The sequence below is a fragment of the Pongo abelii genome, chromosome 10, assembly GCF_028885655.2.
Source record: "Pongo abelii isolate AG06213 chromosome 10, NHGRI_mPonAbe1-v2.0_pri, whole genome shotgun sequence".
NCBI classification, from domain to species: Eukaryota; Metazoa; Chordata; class Mammalia; order Primates; family Hominidae; genus Pongo; species Pongo abelii.
Window position 1 is genome coordinate 118312402 of NC_071995.2, and position 22636 is coordinate 118335037.

The 22636-nt window shown below is 44.3% G+C and overlaps 1 protein-coding gene and 1 long non-coding RNA gene across 7 annotated transcripts in view; one reads left to right on the forward strand and one right to left on the reverse strand.

Moving 5' to 3' along the window:
- Positions 1-22636, forward strand: part of CCDC60 (coiled-coil domain containing 60) — a 202559-nt gene that overhangs the window by 126918 nt on the left and 53005 nt on the right. For all 6 annotated transcript variants that reach the window (XM_002823844.5, XM_054528302.2, XM_054528303.2 and 3 more), the window contains 2 exons: positions 7565-7735; positions 14657-14764. In XM_002823844.5, coding sequence (XP_002823890.2) covers positions 7565-7735; positions 14657-14764 — 279 coding nt within the window. The remainder of the gene's footprint in view (positions 1-7564; positions 7736-14656; positions 14765-22636) is intronic.
- The window catches only part of LOC134759535 (uncharacterized), a 205920-nt gene that overhangs the window by 76420 nt on the left and 106864 nt on the right, over positions 1-22636 (reverse strand). The window lies entirely within an intron of this gene.

Consider the following 22636-nt stretch of genomic DNA (forward strand, 5'->3'; position numbering starts at 1 on the left):
CCTTCCTTCCTCCTTCCTTCCCTCCCCTTTCTTCTTCCTCCCTCCCTCCTTTCCATCTTTCCTTCCTTCCTTTTCCAGAGAAGAACCTTTCTGTCAAACAGAAGTCTTAAGTAGAACACTGTAAACTAAAATAAAATCCTAAGCCCCCTCCAACCAGCTGAGTAGACCCCCTCTTGGCCAAGGGAACCCCAGAAAAACCTTAAAAACTGACTTCTTGGCCATTACAAGATGGGAGGTCAGACACACCTCATTATACTCTGTCCCTTTTGGAATTTAGCCACAACAGCTGCCCAGCATTAATGTTAAAATAGAGATCAGAAGACTGATGAAACTGTTTGTGACAATAAGATACCAAATTACAAGCAAGACCTAAAGCTACACTGGACAAGGATTAAGTCATGCAGAACTACAGGTCACTCCAATCCAATGTATTATGTCTTGCTCTTGCAACCCAACTCTGGCAAAATATTATATGATGATGTGCAGAAACTGCAACCTACTGGGTCCTGAAATGTGTGTGCTATGGATTCAATTGTGTCCTCCCCAAATTCATACATCGAAGTCCAACCCCCAGGAACTTCAACTTTCCTTTCTGCTGATTCCAAGTGTTTGAATAAAGTTCTTGCTCCTTTAACCAATTACGAATTAAATAAATCTCTGGGCCAGGCATGGTGGCTCATGCCTGTAATCCCAGCACTTTGGGAGGCCAAGGCGGGTGGATCACGAGGTCAGGAGATCAAGACCATCCTGGCTAACATGGTGAAACCCCGTCTCTACTAAAAATACAAAAAAAATTAACAAAAAATTAGCCAGGCGTCGTGGTGGGCGCCTGTAGTCCCAGCTAGTCAGGAGGCTGAGGCAGGAGAATGGCGTGGAACCCGGGAGGCGGAGGTTGCAGTGAGCCTAGATCGCGCCACTGCACTCCAGCCTGGGCGACAGAGTGAGACTCCATCTCAAAAAAATAAAAATAAAAAAAATAAATCTCTGAACCCACCTATGACCTATAAGCCTCAGCTTCAAGATATCCCACCTTTTTTTGGGCGAAACCAATGTAAAACCTCTATGTATTGATTTATGACTTTGACTGTAACTTCTACTTCTCTAAAATGTATAAAACAGACCGGGCGAGGTGGCTCACACCTGTAATCCCAGCACTCTGGGAGGCCGAGGCAGGTGGAGCACCTTAGGTCAGGAGTTCAAGACCAGCCTTGCTAACATGGTGAAACCCCATCTCTACTAAAAATATAAAAACTAGCCAGGCCTGGTGGTGGGCACCTGTAATCCCAGCTACTCAGGAGGCTGAGGCAGGAGAATTGCTTGAACCCAGGAGATGGAGGTTAGTGTGAGCTGACACGGTGCCACCGCACTCCAGCCTCGGTGACAGAGTGAGACTTCATCTCAAAAAAAAAAAAAAATTTGTAAAACAGAGCTGCATTCTGACTTCCTCTGGGCCACTTACTCAAGGCTCCTTGGGCTTGTGTTTTCTCCAGACCGTGGCCACTCATATTGGCATAAACCTCTTTGGAATATTTTACAGAGTTTGGTTTTATTTCCATCAACAACACCAATTTCTAAAACATGCAAAGCCAATATTTTGGTAGCACACATCGTATTATATGATGTCATATGACATTTTATTCAATGGAAACTAAACTTTTCTTAGTTTAAAACTGTACTTGCTCAGACCTTTGCACATGCTGTTCCCGCTACTGGAATACTCTTCCCCCCACAAGTATCTGCGTGGTTTACTCCCTTACCTCCTTCACATCTTTCTGCAAACATCACCTTCTGAGTGAGGGTTTCACTGACCATCTTTTTCTAAATGCACTGACACCCCTCATCCCTGGCAGTCACTCTTTCCACTTGCCTGCTCTGTTCCTCCATAGCAGTTGGCATTTTGGGTACCATTTACTTCTTAGTTTTGAATCTGTCTCCACCCTCTGGAATACGAGCTTCATGAGGGCCAGAACTCTGCAGCTATTTTGTTTACTGCTGCATCCTCAACACATAGTGCTTGGTACATAATAAGCATTCACCAAATATTTGTTGAATGTTTTCACTGAATGGTTGATAATGGCACAGTTATTTAGGCAAACACACAAATTGGAAATTGGGATTAATCCATGTAATAAAGAATCTGACTCCATTCTTGATATTTGACTAATGATGGATTTCAAGCTCCAACACTCCATCCTCACCCCCCACACCATTCCCTTCTGTCCTATATCTGGGCAAGTTGATAAGAAAGCCCAGGTGCACCCTCCTTTGATGCTGGTGGGAAGTTCAAATCATCCCCAAATGTGGAACCACTACCTCACCCCCTAACCACCATAAAACCCCAAGCCACTGGCCCCTTCCTGCTCTCTCAGGCAGTTTCAAGACCTGCTTGGGAGACTTCCCTGCTCTCCCCAGAAAATCTAGTTATGTGACTAATAACCCATTTCATATTCTCTTGGTGTGTGCATTGTGTTGAGGTAGGAGGTGGGACTCAATACCAGAGGTGGGTCTTGGACACCGGACCAAAGTAAGGACTAGCTAAAACAGGGACAGGGCAGAAGCACCTTTCCATAAGATACATCCATCAGTTCACCATTGCCATGGCAACACCCTGGGAGTGACTGCCCCTTTCTATGGCAATGACACAATGACCCAAAAGTTACCACCTTTTCCCTAGAAATTTCTGCATAAACTACCGCTTATCCTACATGTAATTAAAAGTGGGTATAAATATGACTGCAAAACTGCCCTGAGCTGCTGCTCTCAGCACACTGCCTGTGGGGTGGCCCTGCTCTGCAGGTGCAGTCATGGAGCAGTAACACCACCTCTTCAATAAAGCTGTTTTCTTCTACCACCAGCTCACCCTTGATTCTTTCATGGGTGAAGCCAAGCACCATCCCAGGCTAAGCCCCAATTTTGGGCATGCCTGCCCTGCATCTATTCATATGTTGAAATCCTTACCCACCTCCCAATATGATATTAGGAGTTGAGGCCTTTGGGAGGTGATTAGCCTGCACCTTCGTGAATGTGATTAGTGCCCCTATAAAAGAGACTCTGGAGAGTTCTCTAGCTCTCTTCCCTCCATGTGAGGCTTCAGTGAGAAAATGGCAATCTCCAACCTGGAAGAGGGACCTCACCAGAACCCAATCATGCTGGCACCCTGATCTTGGGCTTCCAGCCTCCAGAACTGTGAGAAATAAATTTCTGTTGTTTAAGCCACCCAGTCTATGGTATTTTTGCAACAGCAGCCAAAGCAGACTGAAACAGAGTCCATCCCATCTCTGTAAACTAGCACGACAATGAAAAGCAGTTGCTGTCACATCAGTCTCACCTCCCAGGTTATCTCTGCATTTGCTTTGCTTGTGCTACACAGAGAAAAATCCTCATGTGTGAAGTTAAGAGGTTGTAAATGCTAACGGTTTTCTTTTTATCAAGTTCCCTTGCAGCTTCAGGACCCTCACTGATTCAGAAGCTCAAAAGCAAAATGGAAGCATATTTTTGTTTCAAACATGAATTCCACCTCATATTAACTGCTCACATTCCTAAACTTAAATATAAAAGCCAGGCAGCCAGGCACGGTGGCTCACGCCTGTAATCCCAGCACTTTGGGAGGCTGAGGCGGGTGGATCATAAGATCAGGAGTTCGAGACCAGCCTAGCCAATATAGTGAAACCTCGTCTCTACTAAAAATAAAAATAAAATAAATAAATAAATAAATTAGCTGGGCATGGTGGCACATGCCTGTAATCCCAGCTACTCGGGAGGCTGAGGCAGGAGAATTGCTTGAACCCAGGAGGTGGAGGTTGCAGTAAGCCGAGATCGTACCACTACACTCCAGCCTGGGTGATAGAGCCAGACTCTGTCTCAAAAAATAAAAATTTAAAAAAAAAAAGCCAGGCAAAGGCACCTATAACTGACAATATGGCATTACTAAGTGATAACAGGTTACCCACTCATTTGCTTTTGCACAATTTTATACATAAGGAAACTGAGAGATTATTTTGCAATGACAAGAACATGAGCTGAGCAGATATGACTGATCCTTGCCGGCAACTGACTGTCTGGGATGGATATATGACATGTGGCATAAACATTCAAAAAATTTTACATGAGCTGAGAAGCAGGATTTAAATTTAGAAAACGTTCAGTGGTAATCTTCCAGGAACACATTCATAAAGAGCAAAAATACTGCATTTTATTGAGTCTAAACCACCATCAAATCTAAGATATGCCACTTAAAAAAAAATTAAACAACGAAAAGAATTTTTTATTTAAAAAATTTAACATAACAAAATAAAAACTGCCAATTAAAATAAGATGGTTCTTTCTTATCACTTAGAATTTTTATTTTGTAAAAATATTTTAGGCCAGTGCAGTGGCTCATGCTTGTGATCCCAGCGTTTTGGGAGGCTGAGGAAAGAGGATCAATTGAGGCCAGGAATGTGAGACCAGCTTGGGCAACATAGTGAGACCCCCATCTCTACAAAAATTAAAATTTTTTTTAAATTAAAAAATATATATATTATTTCCCAATTTTTAAGAAAAGCTCCTTTTTTACCTACTTAAATAATTTTTTAATATTCCATTTATATTCTTATATTCTGGTCAAACCAAAAGGAAAACACAGGTAAAATACATTGGTTAAGGTATTCCTCAAACTTCTTCACATTCAAAACCCAACTCTTCAGAATCATTCTTCCACTCAGAGTCAACAATGTCCTATGGAACATTTCTTAAGAGGATGCTCCTCTATTGTCTCCAAGATTTCTTCCCAGCTGCGGACCCAAGTCTGAAAGTTTTTATAATGGCACTTTCTTGCTTTTTCAAAAAATTTTTTAAGATGGAGTCTCGCTCTGTCACTCAGGCGGGAGTGCAGTGGTGTGATCTCGGCTAACTGCAACCTCCGCCTCCCTGCAACCTCTGCCTCCCGGGTTCAAGTGATTCTCCCTCAGCCTCCCGAGTAGCTGGGATTATAGGCACCCGCCACCACCCTGGCTAATTTTTGTATTTTCAGTAGAGATGGGGTTTCATCATGTTGGCCAGGCTGGTCTCGAACTCCTAACCTCAAGTGATCCACCCGCCCTGGCCTCCCAAAGTGCTGAGATTACAGGCATGAGCCACCGCACCAAGCCTACTTTCTTGATTTTATAAGAATATGTCAAAGAAAAAGACTTTTCAGACTTCAAACTCCTGGTCCAGTGATTTATTGCCCAGCAGGGGCAATTGTGCAGTCAGGCTACCAGGGGTAACAACCAAATTTAAACCTATAGAGGCCACAACAACTGCAAAGCAACTGCCACGTAGCTGGTAGTGATTGTGAATGGCCAATGATTGTAAGATACAGTTTCACGTCAAGGATGTTGAGATGTGAAAAAATGGGCCTTTCAGAATTGGGGAACGCAGGCCGATGCAATAGAAATGTACAAAATGAATTGATCTGGTATATAACAGGATGTTTTGTGTTGTGGGTGTTGTTAATAGCTTTAAAAGCTGTTAATGAAAACTCAGACATTTGCAGATTCCTGAAGCATTTTTACATACAGTCCAAGCAATTCCCAAATCCAGGCTCACTTAAGAACCCAAGGCCCTGTGCCATGTTTCCTGCCTGCACTGTTAGCTTTAGCTCTAGCCACTCTTCTGTGCTCCAGTGTTTTAAAAATAGCTATAGCTCCCTAAAAAGGCCATCATCAGACTCACCTTTTTGCATTTACACCTGATATTCCATCCACTGGTATGCCATGTCCCACTTTGTTCTACTGGTGAATTCCTACTTAGCCTAAATACTACCTCCTCCAGAAAGCCTTCCAAGATTTCTCTAGGTTCCTATAGCCCTTTGGTACATTAGATTGAGAGTATCTGTTTGTGGGTGTTCTTCCTCCATTACACTGTGAACTCCTTGGGGGGCAAATGTTTTATCTTATTGCTTTGTGCAGCCCCAGTCCCCTGAACTGGTCCCAGGAATAGCAGGTTCTCAGCCAAGGTCAGCCAGAGGAATGAATGCATGAAATGTTATCACTTAGCTGCCACCCGTGTGATGTGATTTGAAAAATGCTGGAAAATCCCCACCTCCCACCTCCCAGCATATTCCCAATGGACATTTGTAAGAGTCCCCCAATGAAATGAAATGCCCTTAATAACACCTTAACTCATCTTAGCAAATAAGCAGGGGTCAACTAATCATATGAGTCTGGCCATGACAGCTGGCTGGGAATATTCCCATGCAAAACTGAGCACAAGAGAGACACCAGAGGAGAGGAAGAGGCCACCTTCAAAGAGGGAAAGAAAATACTACTTTCTCCAGGAAGAGGTCTCCAGCATCCCCCTAGTCTCAATTAGGTGCCCCCTTCCCCAAAGCCCAGAGTCATGCCTCTCCCATTACCCTGTGCTATTATTGACTTCATGTATCTCTCTCTCTCTCTCCCATATTGAACCATGAACCCTGAGGGACCCAATGTCTTGTTCATCACGGTATCCCCAACAGTCAGTACAATACCCAACACACGTTGGTTGCTTACTAGGAATTTGGAGAACAGATAAAATTGATGGTTGCTTATTAGGAATTTGGAGAACAAATAAAACTGAATTTGAGAACCAACATTTACATCTAGGAACAAAGTGGGCAGACAGACAGAAAGAAACATGTAGACACTTCTGCATCACTCCTTCTCTGCCACAGGGCTGCTAACTCCAACCCCAAGGTGAAGACTGGCAAAGCGCAGGGAGGTATGGACTGAGAATGCCTTCACATCAAGCCAGCATCAAGACATCTGATTAGGAAATAGTGGCTGAATTGGTATGAAAAGAATAATGAAATCCCAAGATATGTTACTTGACACAGCAAGAACACGCACATTAGTACTTGAACTTCTGTAGCAGTCATGCTCACAGATGTGAGCATTTAGGCAAATCAAAGAGAGGGCAGCCTTAGCCAGGAGCCTAGGCCCTTTAGTGCCTGCTATGCCATTGATTTTCATGGAGGAGCCCCTCTTCTGTGCCAGACACTTCACTGCTGACCCCTTCCCACGCATGATGGTATCCGATCCTGCGGGCTGTGAATTGTTATGTTCACTCCATAGCACCTAGCAGAGTGCCTGGTGCTGTAAGTGGGCACTCCATAAATATTTGTTGAGTGATGGGATGATGAAGGAAATGAGGCTCAGAGAGATTCAAGGATTTGGCCAAGGTCTTTAGTACAAGGTGGATCCAGAATTCAAACTCAGGTCTGGCTGAGTCTGGAAATCTACGGGAAGGCTCTTGCCCTGCAGGCACGAGGGCACACTCAGAGATTATTGGTCCCAAGACAATAAGAGTCAACTCATCTTTTTTTTAAATTTGTGTCTCCCTCTCCTCCCTCCCTCCCTCTCTGTCTTTCCCTCCCTCTCCCTCTCTCACTCTCTCTCTCTATTTCTCCCTGTTTCTTTCTCTCTATCCCTCTTTATCTCTCTTTTCTCTTTCCTCTCTTTCTGTCTTTTTCTTTCTCTTTTTCTTTCTCTCCTTCTCTTTCCTTCTCTCTCTCCCCACTCCCACTTTCCTCCCTCTCTCCCTCTTCCTCCCTGCATGTCTCCAGCTTTTTGATCCAGTCTGTGAAGACAGGCCGTGGATATTTTGCTATTCTGAGGGAAGAGACTGCAAAGAAAAAGAAGCAACAACAACTTCAGAAACTGAAAGAGGAGGAAAGAAATAAATTCCAGCCAGCCGAAAAGATCTCAGAAATCCACTATGGGGACACCTTATTGAGGTAAGTGGGTGCAGTAGCTGTGGCACTGAAGGTTTTGGGAACAACCACTGAGAGTGAACCCTGCCTGGTAAGGTCAAGTGAGGGCAGCTATCTCAGAGCAGGTGCCCCTTCTCAGCCTGGCATCTAACACCTTCTTTAGTGTGGTCCAACTAACCTTGATAGCCTCACTTTCTGGTATTTGCTGGAATATCTTCCACTTATCACTAACCACCCAGCTTAAATGCTGCCCTCTCCCAATACTTCCCGGATTTCAGTCCAACCACCTCCTGCACCCATTTGCACTCCAGGTCCCCATAATACGTGTTTACATGCTAGTTTTAGTCCACATCAGTATCTCTGTTCCATACCTTCATTGGCAGCCCCAGGGCCTGGCTCATTGTCCACAGAAAGCAGGTGCATAAAAAATGCCTCCTTTTTTTTTTTTTTGAGATGGAATCTTGCTCTGTTGTCCAGGCTGGAGTGCAGCGGCACGATCTTGGCTCACTGCAACCTCTGCCTTCCAGGTTCAAGCGATTCTCCTGCCTCAGCCTCCCAAGTAGCTGGGATTACAGGTGCCCACCACCATGCCTGGCTAATTTTTTTGTATTTTTAATAGAGACAGGGTTTCACTGTGTTGGCCAGGCTGGTCTCGAACTGCTGACCTTGTGATCTGCCCACCTGAGATTCCCAAAGTGCTGGGATTACAAGCGTGAGCCACCGTGCGCGGCCTCCTTTATTTGTAAAGGACTTTCCCCTGGTTGGAAAAGGACTATCAACAGACTGGTCCATTATGAAATGCCCATGCATATAATAATAGTAATAACCACAATAACAATAAATACAACCATGATGATGATGTTTACTGTGTGCTTTACGCACACCTATTCGGCTAAATTTCAAAACATTCTGAGATAGGTGCTATCATTGGCCCCATTTTAGAGATGGAGAAATGAGGCTTAGAAGTTAACTAATCTCCCCCAAGGTCAGTAGTTAGAAAGCAGCTCTGAGTCCCAAACTCAGTGGCACCAAAATCCATCAACTGCACCATTTGGCATGGACAAAATCCTGGGATACTTTGAGCTTGTGCAGACTGAATGAGGCACAAACCAAGGATAAAAGGGAAATGCCAAGGCAGCCAGGGAGGAAATGCAGGCTAGAAAAATGGCCTGCAGCTGTAGCCACTCTCCTGTGAGAGCAGCTGCTGCAACCCTAGCTACACATTAGAATCATCTGGCAAGTTTTTAAAAACACCACTGTCCAGGTCAGTTACATTAGGCTCTCTAATGTACATTAGCTGTTCATAGATTAAATTTTTATTTCAATAGTTTTTGGGGAACAGGTGGTGTTTGGTTTACATGAATAAGTTTTCCAGTGGTGATTTTGGAGATTATGGTGCACCCATCACCTGAGCAGTGTGCACTGTATCCAATGTGCAGTCTTTTATCCCTCACCCTCCTCCCACCCTTCCCCCAGGAGTCCCCAGAGTCCACTATATCATTCTTACGCCTTTGCATCCTCATAGCTTAACTCCCACTTATAAATGAGAATATACGATGTTTGGTTTTCCATTCCCGAGTTACTTCACTTAGAATAATGGTCTCCAACTCCATCCAGATTGCTGAAAATGCCATTATTTTGTTTCTTTTTATGGCTGAGTAGTATTCCATGGTGTATATATATATATGTATATACATAACACATTTTCTTTATCCACCCATTGATTGATGGGCATTTGGACTGGTTCTATATTTTTGCAATTGTGAATTGTGCTGCTATAAACATGCATGTGCAAGTATCTTTTTCAGACAATGACTTCTTTTCCTCTGAGTAGATACCGAGTAGCGGGATTGCTGGATCAAATGATAGTTCTACTTTTAGTTCTTTAAGGAAACTCCATACTGTTTTCCACAGTGGTTGTACTAGTTTACATTCCCAAAAAAAAGTGCTCAACATCGCTAATTATCAGGGAAATGCAAATCAAAACCACAACGCAATACCACCTTACTCCTGCAAAGAACGGCCATAATATAAAAAGGAATAGATGCTGGCCTGGATATTCATAGAATTTTTTTAAGTTCCCCTAAGTGAGTCCAGTGTGAAGCCACGGTTGAGAGCCGTTATGCTAAGGCTGCTTTCAGGAATCCAAACTGCCAGGTCATTTGCTGAAAATGAAATGGAAGCCATGACAGATACCCACTTTCTTCTGCACCATTTCCCAAATTCTGTTCTTCAGAATGTTAATTTACAGAATGTGAATATGTGCTTCTTATAAACAAGGGTCCTGTCAATGGAATCATATAATATGTGACTCTTCTGTGTCTGGCTTCTTTCACTTATAGTGCATTTGAGGTTCATCCTAGACAGAAAGCAGATGGGTGGTTGCCAGAGGCTGGGGGCAGGGGGAATGGGAAGTGACCACATGGGTCTGGAGTCCCCTTTTGGGAGTGATGAAAATGTTTTGTAACAAGAGGTGATGGTTGTACAGCATAGTGCAATGTACTAAATACCACTACATTCTACTCCTTAAAACAGTTAATTTTATGTTCTGTGACTTTCACCTTAATAAATTTTTTCTTCAGGCCAGGCGTGGTGGCTCACACCTGTAATCCCAGCACTTAGGGAGGCTGAAGCAGGAAGATCACCCGAGCCCAGGAGTTCAAGACCAGCTTGGGCAACATAGAGAGACTCCATCTCTCTTTAAGGAAAAAAAAGAAAAATATATACAATTTTTTCAAGTAGAACAAGGGTTCTTGTCTGTGAGGCCTGGGGTATCGAGTCAGAGGAGAACAGGACCTCTTTAAAGCCCAGGGTTCCAGGTGATGGATGAGAACCTAGACTGCAAGACCTCATGGAGTTGGTATATTTCCAGTCACCTCCCCCAGAATCATGGCTGTTGGGATCCCAAAATATTGTGGAAAGGGTCTCCTCTTTGACTCCTCATTGGTGTAGACCCTGGGATCCCCACAAATTGTGCCTTCCTGACCAAACTCAATGGCACCCATAGATTCTGATACTCCTAGTGACAGACTGGCAGCCTTTCCCTGGAATAAAGAGAAGGCATGAACTCAGGGCTCTTTTTTCAGGAGCTATGCTCAGATTGACAGGCAAACCCAAAAAGCACTGGGGAAAGAGGGTGTCTATGAAAGACACGCCTGCGCCTGTTTAAATGGCTCAGGTGTAATGTTCCACTTGTTTGGATGGAGTTTTTTATCCATGGTCGTAGAACGCAATTCTCCCCTCTCCAATCCATGTTTCAGTGTGTGAGACATGATTTATTTAAAGTTTAATAAGTTTAAATATGCATGAGATCGCTCCTCTTGTAGACTTTGGTCTGGTTATGTCTTATCTGGTAGGTTCTATGAGCTATACAAGGCTGGTTATTAAAATAAAACTGGAAGTCATTATGGCAACGTAGCCATCAAATGCACGGGTGGCAGGGTGTTATAAAACAGCATTAGGAGATTGTCTACACCCAGACAGGGTAGTGGTGGTGAAGTACACAAGCTTTGGAACCAGTTAGGACTTCCCCCATACAACTGTTTAACTTTGAACAAATCCCTGTACCTCTCTGAGTCTCCTTTTCTTCATGTACATAAATAAATGGTACCAAACCCCCAAGCTTATTATGAGGATTAGATGAAATGATACATAGCCTAGAGTCTATGCATAAGACATGCTCAGTAATTGTTCCTATTATGATGTAATAAAGTGAGTTTGAGCTCTCTGAGCCTCAGTTACCTAAAATCCTTAAATGTATGGCTAAAAATCTTAATTTCCATGAAAGCTGAAAAGCATCTCACATCTAACAGCAATGCTTCTATGGATAAAATTCCAATCACAAAAGTATAAAACATACAAGTTTCATTTATAAATAATTTTTAAACAAAGTATTTGATCTTGTGCATCATAAAAGCGAAAGGAATTATTTTCTCCTCTCTGGATCTAAGACCATAGAATACATTCTTTTAGACAAAAATTTTAAGTCTGACAAACTTTGTAGGGAAAAAAAAAAATCAAGCACATCCCCAAAGATTTCTGCCTGCAAGCAGTCTTTCCCACTGTGCTCAGTGACCTCATTTTTCAGCTGCAGATTCAGCTGAAAAGCTGGAAAAAAAAGTGATGGGTAAAATTTGTTTTATTATTGTGGTTGAGAGAAGACATAAAACCAGAGATTAGGGATGTAAAAGCTGGGTTAATTTCCACATATCCTAAACCACTGGAAGCATGGTTGAGCCAGTAAGAAAAGGTCACAGCAAGGTATTTGCTTGCGGTTTTCTCAGCTCTAGGGTTGAATAAAGAGTCAGTGGAAGGGAACATTGGAGGACCTAGATTCTGGTCCTAATTCTTGTTAGCTCTGTGATTCCAGAATTATCTTCAAATTACCAGGAGGAAGGTAAACCCCTAACTTGTGTCCCAGCATCATCTCCACTGGCCCCCTGCATCCCATTCCCCACACTAAGCCCCAAGCTAAGTGATCTTTTCAAAATAGAAATTGCACACAGCCTAACACCCTCCATGGTTGCCATTCCTCACAGGGTAAACACAAAAGTCTGAGCAGGGGTTCAAAGGCCCTGGATGGTCTAGCATGTGGCTTGCCTCTCCAGCCCCAGCTCATAGCCTCCTTTTACTCCCTCTACTCCAGCCACACTCTCCTACTTTCTTACTCATGACATGGCCTCCTCTACAGAGTCTTTACACATGCTGTTCCCTCTGGCTGGAAGGTCTTTCCCTCCTCCATTTACCCAGTTAATTTCCATTCAACCTTCAGATTTCAGCTCAATATTTACTTCTGCTACAGTTACTATTGCCATGAACACCCACTCTAAAACTTATTAACTCAAGATAATCAGAACTTCTTTCTCTCATAAATCTGCAATTTGAGTAAGGCTCAGAGGGGCAGCTCAAAGGACCCATTTCCAAGACAGCTCACTCACATGGGTGGCAAGTTGTATTTGGCTGTCAGTACGTGAGCTTGGTTCCTTTCCCTGTGGGCCTCCTTACAGGCTGCCAGCTTCCCCACAGCATGGCAGCTGAATGCTGAGTGAGCATCCCAGGACACAGGAAGGAGAGGTTGCCAGTTCCTGGTGCCCGGAATCACATGACTTCTGACATATTCTATTAGGTCAGCTGGTCACAGAGCCAAATGAACATACACCTACCTCTCGATTGGAGAAGATTCAAAGAATTTGGGGGACATGTTTTGAAATTTCCACAACTTCCTCAAGGAAGTACAGTATTCCCTGGCTTCCATTTCAGTCAAATTTACTATTCTAAGCTATTAAAGCACTTTCTCTTGGAACACTTATCACAACTGTGTGTTTGGTTGTACCCATCTCCCCCACTAGACTCAGCTTCGGAAGAGGAGAGGCTGCATCTGTTTCATACATTGCTGTATTGGCAGCCCCCAGTTCAGAGAAGAGGTTCAATAATTATTGGTAGAAATGAGTGAATCAGGGAACCTGTCAATGATCCAATCAATGAAAGTACTTACACTGAAGCTCAGAAACTAAAAGGCCTTCAGGTAACAGGCAGATGGCCTGAATTAGAAAGAAAGGCAGAGAGTGAGAACAGGGATGCTTGTGTTTGGGGTAACTGAAGAAGCACACACCTCATTCAAAGCAGTCTGTGGCCCATCATTCTTGTGTAGAAACACAGGCCCCGAGTGGCCACAGCTTTCAATTTTTTGAAGGCCAAAGTTTTGTCATTTTTATGTGACATCTCCCAATTTTAAAATACAGACAACTGATTCAATTACACACACACACAGAGAGAGAGAGAGAGAGAGAGAGAGAGAGAGAGAGAAAGAGAGAGAAAAAGAGAGTGGATTAGTTAAAATATGTCTGTGGGCTGAATTTGGCCATGGACAAAAATATATATACCCTACAGCCAGGTGCGATGTCTCACGCCTGTAATCCCAGCACTTTGGGAGGCCAAGGCAGGTGGATCACTTGAGGACAGGAGTTCAAGACCAGCCTGGCCAACATAGCAAAACCCCATCTCTACTTAAAATACAAAAAAGTAGCCAGGCATGGTGGCACATGCCTGTAATCCCAGCTACTCGGGAGGCTGAGGCATGAGAATTGCTTGAACCTAGGAGGCAGAGGTTGCAGTGAGCCAAGATCACGCCACTAGACTCCAGCCTGGGTGACAGTGAGATTCTGTCTCAAACAAACAAACTATATATATCATATGACTCAAGCATGACAACAACCCCCCCTCCAAAAAAAAAAATCCTATTTTCTATAATGGAAATGATTTGCTCTGCTGTAATGGTGAAAGAAAAAATACCTAAATATGGTATTAAATTGCTGTTTCCAGAACACAGCTGAAAGTATACCTTGTCTGGCCCTTGAAGCAAACATTTCCAAACCTAGTATAATATACTAGTATACCGCATGATTTATCTTGTTTATTCTCTTGGCTCTTCTAGCAAATTATATACTCCACGAGTCAGGGACTTTTTTTTTTTTTCTGAGATGGAGTCTCGCTCTGTCATCCAGGCTGGAGTGCAATGGCACGATCTCAGCTCACTGCAACCTCCGCCTCCCGGGTTCAAGAGATTCTCCTGCCTCAGCCTCCCGAGTAGCTGGGACTACAGGCACGTGCCACCACGCCCAGCTGTTTCTGTATTTTTAGTACAGACAGAGTTTCACCGTGATAGCCAGGATGGTCTTGATCCTCCTGACCTTGTGATCCACCTGCCTCGGCCTCCCAAAGTGCTGGGATTACAGGCATGAGCCACCGCACCCGACCGAGGGCAGGGACTTTTATATGCTCTGTTAAGGAACTGCATCTGACACCCTCATCCCTCCAGCAGAAATTATTTGCCTGATACATAGTAAGGGCCCAGTCATATCTGCCAAATAGACCGTGGCAAGAGAAGAAGGTGTTCAAAGCTACTGCTCATTGTTCACGTTGTTTCTCTGTCTGCTTGTCCTTCAGCACATATGATGATGAGAAGCTGAAGACGCTGGGAGCTAGAGTCACGCGTCGCCCATTCACTCCCATCCACAGCTGCATCATTTCTCCCTCGCTACCCGAGGCTCACGTGTAAGTAGTCTCACCTCCGGCTCATTTGCTTTGCTAGCTTATAAATTGAAGCCAAACTGAAATGACTCAACGAGCTGTCATGTCAGTAGCTGTTCCTTTGTCCTCTTGAAAGGGACATGGAGCCTGGAGCTGGCAAAGCTATTTGGCATATAAAAATAACAGAAAGTAGACACAGTGGTTTACAGCTAAGTGGCAAATCAGCTGGGACTGAGTCATTTCATTTCTTGCCAAGCCAGACGCTCTAATGTCAAATAGTTTGCAAAGCCTGATAAAATCTGTCTACAGCCCTCATCGAGTGTGTGCGAGAACATCTCAGCCTGTGCTCAGGGGCACGTTTTCCCCAAGACTCAAGGAGCTGTTTCCCAGAGAAGCCCCTCCAGTTTTCTGACCCGAGGCATGAACTCATCATTGCATGGTGCAATGGGAACTAATCAACCTTCCAAAGGACACTCTTGCTTTCTAAAGTCTTGACATCTTGTTCCCCTTGTGTCTATTCCAAATCTCAAGCCCAACTTTTTCTTTCTCACCAGTTAGCACTTTTCAGCTGGAAGATTTCAGGCACAGGGATACATGCTTTTGACTTTAGGGCAGGGTTTTTCAGCCTTGACACCGCTGACATTTTGAGAGAAATAATTAATTCTTTGTTGTGAAAGGCTGTCCTGTGTATTGTAGGATGTTTAGCTGCATCCATGGCCTCTACCCACTAGATACCAGTGTTGACAACCAAAAATGTCTCCAGACATTACCAAATGTCCCCTGGGAGCAAAAGTGCATGAGCCCCCACCCCACATCATACAAACACACACAAACACACACACACACTCCACATTAAGAACCACTGCTTTAGGGCAATGGATTCATTTAGAGCTGTGATACAATGATTCCAGACTTCTCTGTCTACTCATTTGTCAAATATTTATTAGGCTCCTACAGTGTTCACAGTGATAATGGCCACTCCTCATCACTCTGTAGCATTATCTCACTCAGTCCTCTCAGCCTCCCTGTTGCATAGGTGTATCATTATTCCCTCTCTGCAGATGGGAAAGCAGAAGCTCAGAGACATATACTCACCTATTCAGGGTCACAGAGGTCAGTGTGTTGCTGAGTCAGGTCGGTCTGACTGCAAAGCCCAAACTTTCATCACCACATGCTACACAGAACATATATCCCACAGCCTTGTCTTTAAGGAGTTCATAATATATTTGGCAAGCCAAGTTTCCTATACATGAAGAGTAAAAGAATGCAAGAGTGAAATCATAGGATAAGATGGCAAACAAAAGAAAATCACTAATAAGAGTACTTAATTCATGAATGGAAGATGCAAAAACCATCACTAACACCATCATCATCATCACCATCATCCTTACCACCATCATCATCATCACCATCATCATCACCATCATCATCATCACCATCATCACCATCATCATCATCACCATCATCATCACCATCATCATCATCACCATTATCATCATCACATTGTGTTGGACACATCCTTATCCCTCCCTAATATTTCAGTCATTAATGAGCCCTATCCCACTCCATCCCATCCCAATGCCCCCCTACCTCTCTTTGATTGGTATTATGATTATAATATTCCAGCCAGCAGCCTAAGCTTGATGTTCTTAAAGCATCTCCTTGCAAAAATAGGCCTTGCAATTTCTCATGATGTCTCTTGAATACACTTGCACTTCTGCCCATCTCTCCCATGGACAAGACTTCTGAAACCAGTTGGTATAGAACCAGTGGGCTTTCACTTGCATCTGAATCATCTGGGGGTGGGGGAGAGCAGGGAGGAAATGTTTCCAAGAATGCATATTCCTGAGCCCCATCCACAATTTATTTGGTCTGAGCCATTGAGGCTTACTTAAATCAGCTATGAAGTGATGGAGAGAGTTTCTTACCCATCTTCTGTCAATGTCAGATGGGAAAACTAAAGCCCAGAAAGGGGGAAGAAACTGCCAAAAGTCTCACAACAGGAATCTTTTTTTTTTTTAATTTTTTATTTGCATAGGTTATTGGGGAACAGGTGGTGTTTGGTTACATAAGTTCTTTAGTGGTGATTTGTGAGATTTGGTGCACCCATCACCTGGGCCATATACACTGCACCCAATTTGTAGTCTTTTATCCCTCACCTCCTTCCCACCCTTTCCCCTTGAGTCCCCAAAGTCCCCTGTGTCATTCTTATGCCTTTGCATCATCATACCTTAGCCCTACTTATGAGTGAGAACATACTATGTTTGGTTTTCCATTCCTGAGTTACTTCACTTAGAATAATAGTCTTCGACCTCATCCAAATTGCTGCAAATACCATTAATTCACTCCTTTTTATGGATGAGTAGTATTCCATCATATATATATATATATATATATATATATATGTCACAGCTTCTTTATCCACTCATTGATTGATGATCATTTGGGTTGGTTCCATATTTTTGCAATTGCAAATTCACAACAGGAATCTTGATCTCCTGACAGCTAAGTCAGATCTTTATACCAGGTTTGTTACATAGGCTATTACTATTATTATTATTATTATCACAGTGGATGTCGTTCATATTTGTATTGGACCAGGGGTCAGCAAACTTTTCCTTAAAGGGCCAGACAGTAAAAATTTTAGGCTTTGCTGACCAGGTGGTCTCCCTTGCAACCACTTAACTTTGCTGTTGCAACATGAAAACTACAACAACGGATGTGGCTATGTTCCAATAAAGTTTTATTTACAAAACCAAAGTGACAGGCCCACAGGCTGTAGTTTTCTGTAGTCCCTATCCAGCACTGAAGGCTGCCTTTTCTTATCCTCAGCTGTTCAAAGGCTCTGGCTGCATTTGATGACTTTATTAGTAAGCTATGTCTGTATTACAGATCACCTCAACATGGAGTGGCTTAAAACAACGATTTAGTATTGCTCCTAAGTCTACATGTCAGCAGGGTGGTTCTGCTGGTCAGGCTGGCTCAGCTTATCTTGGCTGGATGTGCTTATGTGTGTACACCCAGCTGATGGGTGAGCTGGAGGTTGGCTGATCTCAAATGGCCTCATTCACAAGTCTCTTGGTTGGTTGGTTGGTGGCCAGGGTGACATGGGTGAGATGCTGAATGTCTCTCAATACCCAGCAAGCAAACTCAGACTTGTTCACATGGCAAGCAGAAAGAGTTCCAAGAACAAGATCCTAAGTACCCAAAGCCCCTTGAGGGCAATGACGGTGATGATGATGGTGCTGGTGATGATTATTGCATTTTCCATCTGTGAACTAGGCTCAGAGTGAACACAGTTACCCTCTCACCACATTCCACTGGCCAAAGCAAGTCACCAGGCCAGCCTAGATACAAGGAGTATGGGGAAAGACTTCCCTTCTTGATGGGGGGAAGCAGCAAAGTCACATCCCAAAGTGTGCAAAGCAGAGAGGGATGGAATTGTTGTAATCAGTCTACTAAAAGGCACCAGGGCCGGCCCTGCCTGGTAATTCCTGAATTTTCAGTTGTCGCATCAGCCAATGCAGATCAGAGCCTGGTCAGTCCCTTCAATCCCTGTGTGATCGATCCCAAAAGTGGCTGATAATTCCAAATCGACTGTGTAGGGATCAATTCAATCATGTAACAAGAGACTGACCTTTATCTTTAAAAAGGGAAGGGAGTGGTCTCTAGGAATGAGAAGCAGCCCCTCATTTTTCCCTCTTAGATGACTGGGCTGTGCCCCACAGCCTTTAATGAGTGACTGGGCAGCAAGTGCAATGCGTGCAACCTGTGTCCAGATTTGCCCTTGGCAATCAGCACGGGGTGCTTGGAATGGCTTTGAATGCATTTTCCAATTTCTCTTGTAAAAGAAAAAAAAATGCTTTCTTCTCAGAATGTTTATGCCCACTGGGATTCTGGTTGGTACAGCAGTTTTAATAGAGTGAGCTATTCAGGTGTGCTGACCGCTGGCACTCGCCCGGAGTTCTGAGCTCAGGGACTTCAGAAGCAGGCTTTGTGTATCCCTGTTCATCATTTTCACCTCTTATTCCCTGCATTTAAAACAATAAATGTTCTCTCTTCTAATTTGACAAAATCCAAGATACTATGCTATGACCTGACACATGATCATTATGCGAAAAGACCGATTTCTATCAAGCATGCTTCTGGGGACTTTTTTTTTTAAGTTTGTTTCACTGCAGATTAGAAGAGCAATCATCAGGTTTAGGGCACTTTTTATAAACAGAGAAAAAGGACCAGATCTATCAGATGAAACCCTATTCTGATGAAAAGGGAGGCTCTACCCTGTAACAAGAGACAACATCCACATTTTCATTAAGAGCATGAATTCGGAAGACAGACTGCCTGGGCTCACATTCCAACTCTGCCATTTGCTGTCTTTTGTGACCTTGGACAAGTCACATGGCCCTTTATGCTTCAGTTTCCTCATCTGAAAACGGGCATTATAATAGTACCTTATTCACAGAATTTTATAAGAATGAACTTAGTTGATGGATATTGGGCACTTAGAACAGTGTCTGGCATAGAGTAAGTACTCTTATGGGAAGTATTTACCATTACTATTACTTTGTTGTTCTGTTGTTGTTGTTTTTGTTGCTACTCTTTATTATCTCAATGGTTCTGTGTATAAGAATTGTGCTCAAGTACAGGTGCAATGGCTCACGTCTGTAATCCCAGCACTTTGGGAAACTGAGGCAGGTGGATCGCTTGAGCCCAGGAGTTTGAGACCAGCCTGGGCAACATGGCAAAACCCCATCTCTACAAAATACAAAAACTATCTGGGCAGGTGTCACATGCCTGTAGTCCCAGCTACTCAGAAGACTGAAGTAGGAGGATCGCTTGTGCCCAGGAGGCAGAGGCTGCAGTGAGCCAAGATCACGCCACTGCACTCCATCCTGGGCAACAGAGTGAGACCCTGTCTCAAAAAAAATTTAAAAAAAGAACTGTGCTCAAGTTATCAGTTCAGAAAAATATCAGATCTGAACCAATTCATTCCCACCATTTTCCATCAGTAACTGAAAATCTATTGAGCCGACCCTGTGCAGAGCACAGAGCACCCTGTGGCGGACAAGACTCTGTAGGTTGTAGGCTCAAGGGCTGGAAAGTCAAGTAAACAGGTAGTTACAGCAGAGCAGGAACCCAAAGGTGAGGACAGGGAGGACACATTGTAGGGATGGGGATGCTTTAGAACCTCCTTAGAGTGAGCCCAGCCCAGACCTACAGCAATCAAGGAAGGCTTCCGGATGGAGATGAGAGCTGAAGCCCAATCACTAAGAGTCAACAAGGAAGAGGAGCAGGAATATTTATCAGGAGCAGGGAACAGTGCTAAGCACCTCACTAAGTCACTAAGTCACCTCACCCTCACTCTCACCTTTTAAGAGAGGTACTGCAATTACCACCATTTTACAGATAAGAAAACTGAGGCTCAAAGAAGTTAAGTAATTTGGCCAAGGCCACAGGGCCAGTAGATGGCAAAGCTAGAAGTTTAACATGGATGGTGCAAAGAGCGAGCATGGTGAGCTTGAGTGACTGAGCGGATTTTTCCCAGGCCGCAGGTGGTAGCACAAGGAACAGACAGGACAACTCCAGGCTGGAGAGGCGGACGGGGCCTCATGTGTGTCAGTGCATTAGTTTGCTGGGGCTGCCATGGTAAACTACTAGACTGTGTGGCTTAAAGAACAGAAATGTATTTCCTCACAGTTCTGGAGGCTGAAAACCCAAGATCAAGGTGCTGTCAGGGTTGGTTTCTCCCAAACCTGTCGAGGTTGGAAGATCGCTCTCTCCCTGTCTTCTCTGTGTCCTCACATGGTCTTTTTCTCAGTGCTTGAAGCCCTGGCATCTCTTTGGGTGTCCAAATTTCCTCCTCTTATAAGGACACCAGTCAGATTAGATTAGGGACCACGATAATGGCTTCATTTTTAAGTGAATCCACTCTTTAAAGGTCCCATCTCCGAACACAGTCACACTCTGAGGTACAGGGTTTAGAACTTCAACAAATGAATCTGGTATGTCCACAATTCAGCCAATTACAAATTATTTAGGAAGTTTGAAGATTTTAAGCAAGAGAGGGAGAGGGTCAGGTTTGCATCTGTTGTTGTCATCTGCAGAAATGAATCTGATGCTCACATGCCCCACATCGCCTCCACCACCTTGTGACCAAGCAGACCCCATCTCACCAATTCACTTCCTTTGCTCATTTCCCTCCCCACCCCACATATCCCAAAGCCCAGGCCTGCAGGGGCTCCAAGGTGCAAAACAGAAGAACCCATAGGCCTCTCCCCCAGCCTCTCGCAACCTCCTAGGGTTATGGGGAGGGTATAGTGAGGTGCTCATGGCCCAGTGCCAGGCATGTGGCACAGCTAGCTGCTGCTATTGCTAAATGCTGGACATGGCCTATGTGCCCAGACCTACCAAAATGCTGCCACCTGTAGGGCCCAAGAAGGTGTTATGAGAGAAGAAAGAGACAATAACTGAAAAGGGGTCAGGTGCAATAGCTCATACCTATAATCCCAGAGCTTTGGGAGGCCAAGGCAGGAGGACCGCTGGAGGCCAGGAGTTTGACACTAGCCTAGGCAACATAGGAAGACCCCATCTCTACAAAAAAATAAATAAAAATTAGCTGGGCATGGTGATGCATGTCTGTAGTCCCAGCTACTCTGGAAACTGAGGCAGGAGGATCACTTGAGCCCAGGAGTTGGAGGCTGCAGCCTGGTGACAGAATGAGAGCCTGTCTCTTAAACAAAAGTTTTATTTAATAAAAAAGTTGAAAAAGCTGTGGGCTTACAAGTCCTTTAAATTAGAAGTAAAGGAATAGTAGGCGCTTAGTAAATAATCTGTAGAAGGAAAAGACTCCAGGGAAGAAAGGAAAGAGAGTTTCTCACAGTAGTTTTCCAAAGACCTGGTGGATACAGCCACCCTAGTACACGGAGGTGAGGGGATGGGGTAGGGCAGGGCTGTTCCCCTTCAAGCTAAGCAAATGCATGCCTCTCAAGGGATTAGCCGGGATAACCCTGGGCCAGCTCCACACTTGATCCCAGGGATTGGGTATCACCTTCTGAAGTGGTGCCTTCCTGGAAACAGAGAGTAGAGATACCTTCCTGCCCCTGAAAACAACACGCCTAGGAACCCTGGGGAGTGTTGATGAGGGTAGGATGCAGTTTCAGAGAAGAGCAATTACACAGGTTCTTAATGGAGGCATCTGGCCCATTAGTGTAAGAGGAGAAATCTTGCGGGGAGGGGGGTGGCTGGCCAGGACTCCACCTTGTTTCCAGGAAAAAGGCAGGCAGCAGGTTAACCCTCTCCTGACCTCGCTCTTGGGGTGACCACTGCATCAGCTTCATCAGCACCTCCTCAGAGCCCAGGCCCGTGAGAGCACAGACATGGAGTTAAATTGACACTGGTCCAAATTCTCACTAATCCTAGCAGTGTGACCTCAAGTCACTCATTGCCCCTCTCTGAGCCTCCCATCCCCCATTGTAAAGAGGAGGGAGGAGCGGTATATTACCTAAAGGGTTGTTGTGAGTTTTTTTTTTTTTTTTTCGGAGATGAAGTCTTGCTCTGTCACCCAGGCTGGAGTGCAGTGGCATGATCTCGGCTCACTGCCACCTCCGCCTCCCAGGCTCAAGCAATTCTCCTGCCTTAGCCTCCCGAGTAGCTGGGATTACAGGGGCCTGCCACCACACACAACTAATTTTATTTTTAATAGAGACAGGGGTTTCACCATGTTGGCCAGGCTGGTCTTGAACTCCTGACCTAGTAATCCGCCCACCTCAGCTCCCCAAAGTACTGGGATCACAAGAGTGAGCCACCATGCCCAGCCTCGTTGTGAGCTTTAAATGAGGTACTGAGAACCATCTCAGTCACCAACAAGCTCTGTGACCTTAAGCAAAGTGATTG